This window comes from Oncorhynchus mykiss, chromosome 22 (assembly GCF_057628025.1).
Source record: "Oncorhynchus mykiss isolate SJ-2025 chromosome 22, ASM5762802v1, whole genome shotgun sequence".
Classification (NCBI taxonomy): domain Eukaryota; kingdom Metazoa; phylum Chordata; class Actinopteri; order Salmoniformes; family Salmonidae; genus Oncorhynchus; species Oncorhynchus mykiss.
In genome coordinates, this window is record NC_143043.1 from 2,942,163 (window position 1) to 2,947,717 (window position 5,555).

The 5,555-nt window shown below is 43.5% G+C and overlaps 1 protein-coding gene across 1 annotated transcript; it reads left to right on the forward strand.

The window, feature by feature from the left end:
• The first annotated feature begins 802 nt into the window (after positions 1–802).
• Positions 803–5,333, forward strand: kctd12.1 (potassium channel tetramerization domain containing 12, tandem duplicate 1). The gene has a single exon (XM_021578611.3). The coding sequence runs from the start codon at positions 831–833 to the stop codon at positions 1,704–1,706; it is 876 nt and encodes a 291-aa protein (XP_021434286.3). The 5' UTR covers positions 803–830; the 3' UTR covers positions 1,707–5,333.
• Positions 5,334–5,555: the final 222 nt, after the last annotated feature.

A 5,555-nucleotide genomic window follows, 5' to 3' on the forward strand; every position in this document is an offset into this window, starting at 1 on the left:
GATAGGCAAACAAATAAAAAATTAGGCTATTTTTCACAGGTACAAATATGTCAGACTGTGGATTAAAATCAATATTGTGATCCAAACATTTTCTATGGTGACCTGACCTAGGCCGGGATTCAGGCCAATCACGGGTTATAGCCTCGGCATTGATGCTTTTAACAGACATTTTTAATTGAGATGATATATACTGTGAATAGGATCTCTGCAAACGTGGGAACATTGCCTTTAAAAGCCAAAATGCCAATAACCTGCAAAAAAATATTGTCCCTTTAAATGTATGCCTTATTCAATGTACCTTTCTTGTAACATGACTGATCTAGGCTAATAGAGAACACGATGGTACAATATCCCCACTGAGCAAAAACTGGTTGAATCACTTTGTTTCCAAGTCATTTCAACCCCCAAAATCAATAAGAGGATGTTGAATCAACGTGTAAAACTAATTGGATTTGCAAAAAGTCATCAACATACAGGTATTTTGTCTTGTTTTCCACCAACGTTTAACCTAAATCCAATGACATGGTGACATTTGTTGTTGATTTGACATTGAATTCATGTTAGATTAAATCAAATTTAAATCAAAACTAAACTTTAAACTGACATCTGTGCCCATTGGGTCCTGTCTCCCCTAGTCTCACCATTGTCATAGAATGCAGTCATAGACTAGGCCTACTGTAGGTCTAAAGAGTTAACAGTCATCATTCAAATCAGCTGTCTACTCTCTCCTCCCCCCGCAAGCACAGCATTACATAAACAAGCCGCTAGACTTTCTGTCTCATTATTATAGGGATTCCAGTCGGTGACCGTACACAGAACTGCGCGTAAAGATGGCAATGACGGACACCGAGTGGGGGAGCTCAAATCGAGCCGAGTCTGGGTCCCCATTCTCTGAGATAATTGAACTGAATGTCGGGGGACAGGTGTATGTGACACGGCACATAACTTTGGTCGCCGTTCCAGACTCGCTCCTCTGGACCATGTTCAGCAAGAAGGCTCCAAAGGACCTGGCGCGAGACGGCAAAGGGCGCTACTTCTTGGACAGGGACGGTTTCTTGTTCCGTTATATTTTAGACTACCTGCGGGACCTCAACCTGGTGCTGCCTGATTATTTCCCCGAGAAAAGCCGGCTGCAGAGGGAGGCTGAGTTTTTCCAGCTGCGGGACCTGTCCAAGCGCCTGAGCCCCAGCATGAGCAAAGAGAACTCCATCAACGAGGAGATTTGCCAGAGCGACACCGAGGAGGGTGCGCTTCAGTGCGGCACCGGGTCCTCAGGCGTTGGCATGGAAACTTTGCGCATGATGACTGCAATGAGCAGCGCTCGCTCCCAGTCTCTGGAGTCCAGAAAGTCGGGCTACATCACAATTGGATACCGGGGATCGTACAATATAGGGAGAGATATCCAAACCGATGCCAAGTTCAGGAGAGTGGCGCGCATCACGGTGTGCGGGAAAACTTCCCTTGCCAAAGAAGTGTTCGGGGACACTTTGAATGAGAGCAGGGACCCCGACCGGCCACCGGAGAAGTATACGTCCCGTTACTACCTGAAATTCAATTTCCTTGAGCAGGCGTTTGACAAGCTGACCGAGGTTGGCTTTCACTTGGTGGCTTGTAGCTCCACGGGCACATGCGCCTACACCAGCAATGACCCAAACGAGGATAAAATCTGGACGAGTTATAACGAGTATGTGTTCTGTCGGGACTAAAATGTTAATATGGTCACCACCTGAGCCCACCCACTGCCAACAGAAAATTACTGTTTTGTGTTTACTCGTGTAAATAGACATCTCATAATTTCCACAAAGAGAATAGGGCCTGCATATTTGATCTTTGACATTGTCTCCAGCATATATTATTCAATGTCATTATTTAAAATCTCTTTACATATTTAATGGGAAATAGCCACAGACTATAGGTCAATACACACTAACCTAGAATTCCGGATGTTATCATATGTTAATTTTCCTTGTGGAGATGGCTATTGAATGAATGAATTTAATGACATTTTACACACACGCACATGTAACAGATGTCCCATGAAGACAAGAAGACGGGTCATACTTGATAAATCTCTTGAGTTGTGTTTTGTAAAAAAAGGACTGTCCAGCCAGCGATCCCAGATTGGTGTTTATTCTGAAGATAGACACAAAGGAGCACATTAGATGTGCCGGACAACCATATGTTGATTGCTGTAGATTAGTGATTTGTCTTTTAGCATGGAAATAACTGTGAATTAGCAGGGAGCTAATGCGACCATTACAAATAGGGAATGCTAGCTAACTTGCTCTTACAGCAATAACATACAAAACCACACCCCAGGAAGCCCTCAATATCTAACAGGTAACACACACACACACACACACACACACACACACACACACACACACACACACACACACACATATATATATACAAATTATACAAAACATTAAGGACACCTGCTCTTTCCATGACATAGACACACTGACCAGGTGAATCCAGGTGAAAGCTATGACCCCTTATTGATGTCACTTGTTAAATCCACTTCAATCAGTGTAGATGAAGGGGAGAAGACGGATTAAAGGAGGATTTCTAAGCCTTGAGACCAGGATTGTGTATGTGTGCCATTCAGAGGGTGAACGGGCAAGACAAAGGATGTAAGTGCCTTTGAACGGGGTATGGTAGTAGGTGTCTTTGAACGGGGTATGGTAGTAGGTGTCTTTGAACGGGGTATGGTAGTAGGTGTCTTTGAACGGGGTATGGTAGTAGGTTCCTTTGAACGGGGTATGGTAGTAGGTGTCTTTGAACGGGGTATGGTAGTAGGTGTCTTTGAACGGGGTATGGTAGTAGGTGTCTTTGAACGGGGTATGGTAGTAGGTTCCTTTGAACGGGGTATGGTAGTAGGTGCCTTTGAACGGGGTATGGTAGTAGGTGTCTTTGAACGGGGTATGGTAGTAGGTGCCTTTGAACGGGGTATGGTAGTAGGTGTCTTTGAACGGGGTATGGTAGTAGGTTCCTTTGAACGGGGTATGGTAGTAGGTTCCTTTGAACGGGGTATGGTAGTAGGTTCCTTTGAACGGGGTATGGTAGTAGGTGTCTTTGAACGGGGTATGGTAGTAGGTGTCTTTGAACGGGGTATGGTAGTAGGTTCCTTTGAACGGGGTATGGTAGTAGGTGTCTTTGAACGGGGTATGGTAGTAGGTGCCTTTGAACGGGGTATGGTAGTAGGTGTCTTTGAACGGGGTATGGTAGTAGGTGTCTTTGAACGGGGTATGGGAGTAGGTGTCTTTGAACGGGGTATGGGAGTAGGTGCCTTTGAACGGGGTATGGTAGTAGGTGTCTTTGAACGGGGTATGGTAGTAGGTGTCTTTGAACGGGGTATGGGAGTAGGTGTCTTTGAACGGGGTATGGTAGTAGGTGTCTTTGAACGGGGTATGGGAGTAGGTGCCTTTGAACGTGGTATGGGAGTAGGTTCCTTTGAACGGGGTATGGGAGTAGGTGCCTTTGAACGGGGTATGGTAGTAGGTGTCTTTGAACGGGGTATGGTAGAAGGTGTCTTTGAACGGGGTATGGTAGTAGGTGTCTTTGAACGGGGTATGGTAGTAGGTGTCTTTGAACGGGGTATGGTAGTAGGTGTCTTTGAACGGGGTATGGTAGTAGGTGCCTTTGAACGGGGTATGGTAGTAGGTGTCTTTGAACGGGGTATGGTAGTAGGTGTCTTTGAACGGGGTATGGTAGTAGGTGCCTTTGAACGGGGTATGGTAGTAGGTGTCTTTGAACGGGGTATGGTAGTAGGTGCCTTTGAACGGGGTATGGTAGTAGGTGCCTTTGAACGGGGTATGGTAGTAGGTGCCAGGCGTCAAGAACTGCAACGCTGCTGGTTTTTCATGCTCAATAGTTTCTCGTGTGTATCAAGAATGGTCCACAATCCAAAGTACATCCAGACAACTTTTTTATTTTATTTTTTATTTCACCTTTATTTAACCAGGTAGGCTAGTTGAGAACACCTTTATTTAACCAGGTAGGCTAGTTGAGAACACCTTTATTTAACCAGGTAGGCTAGTTGAGAACACCTTTATTTAACCAGGTAGGCTAGTTGAGAAAGAGTTCTCATTTGAAACTGCGACCTGGCCAAGATAAAGCGTAGCAATTCGACACATACAACAACACAGAGTTACACATGGAATAAACAAAACATACAGTCAACTTGACACAACTGTGGGAAGTATTGGAGTCAACATGGGCCAGCATCCCTGTGGAACGCTTTCAACACCTTGTAGAGTCCATACCATGAATAATTGAGGCTGTTCTGAGGGCAAAAGGGTGGGTGCAACTCAATATTAGGAAGGTGTTCCTAATGTTTGGTTTACTCAGTCTATCTATCTATCTATCTAGAAATGTACATAGTGAACCCAGACACATTGTAAATATGAAAATAGGATAGAGTATTTCAGAACGTGACCTACTGCTTGTATAGCAATATCAGACTGGGAAGAATTGACGTTCACAATCTCCTATCTGCAAGCATGACCAATGGCATAACACCTTATTGATATGTAAATTCAACCAACCAATATGTAAACATACGCATGCACTTGATTCATACGGGAAACTGTTGAGTATTTTCCACCCAGCAGTGTTGCAGGTCTTGACACAAACCGGTGCACCTGGCACCCTGGTCAGTCTATGTCATGGAAAAACAGGTGTTCATAATGTTTTATACACTCATTGTATACATGCCACCTTTCAGTTATTTCATAGACCAGTCACCATGGTTCCCTGCCACTGACTGGTAACCTTCAGTGTTGTTTTCTGAATCCAGTCTTGTTAAAAAATAAATAGAGTTGATTTATGTAAGAGATGATTTTGAATGTCCAAGAGTAATAGACATACATGTATTTCTACTTTATTTTGTGTACTAGAACTTCTACAGAGCCTATATTGACCTGAAATAACTTGCATTATTAGCCTACTAAGACCACATCTCTGCCGAGCTGACAAATGCAAATTCCTGTAGTAATAATGGTGTTGTAATGAATTTGGGTTATTTATCTGTGCGAGACTAGGCAATCAAAGCATTCCTCCCTGTCTCAATTTGCATGACAATGTTAAATTAACCCCCATCAGACTCCACTTTGTGATCCATAAAGTTAATACAACAGCGTATAGACACGGCAGCACATTATTGTATTATTTTACAGCATAATTCATTCATTAGAGGCTTGCTTTACCAAATAATGTATTTTCTACTTAATTCCACAGTAGTCTGATTGCCCAAAAATATGCATTTGTTTTGTTGCTTTGCATATTTGTTAACTTGTTCAGATACTGAAATAAAGTCTTCTGCAATTCTAACATATTGTCTACGCTAAGTTTACCACTGACTGAAGACACTGTGCTGGATCTTTCCTAACCATAAGTGGTTTCCATTTCTAGAGAGAGGGGCCATTACCCCTAGAGGGTTGCAGGTTCTAATACAGGGCTGTCGAGAGAAATCTGGTGGGAGTGAGCATCAGCATTCCAGGTGACACCTACTGCCATTGTGCCCTTGATCAAGGTACATAACCCCAAAACCG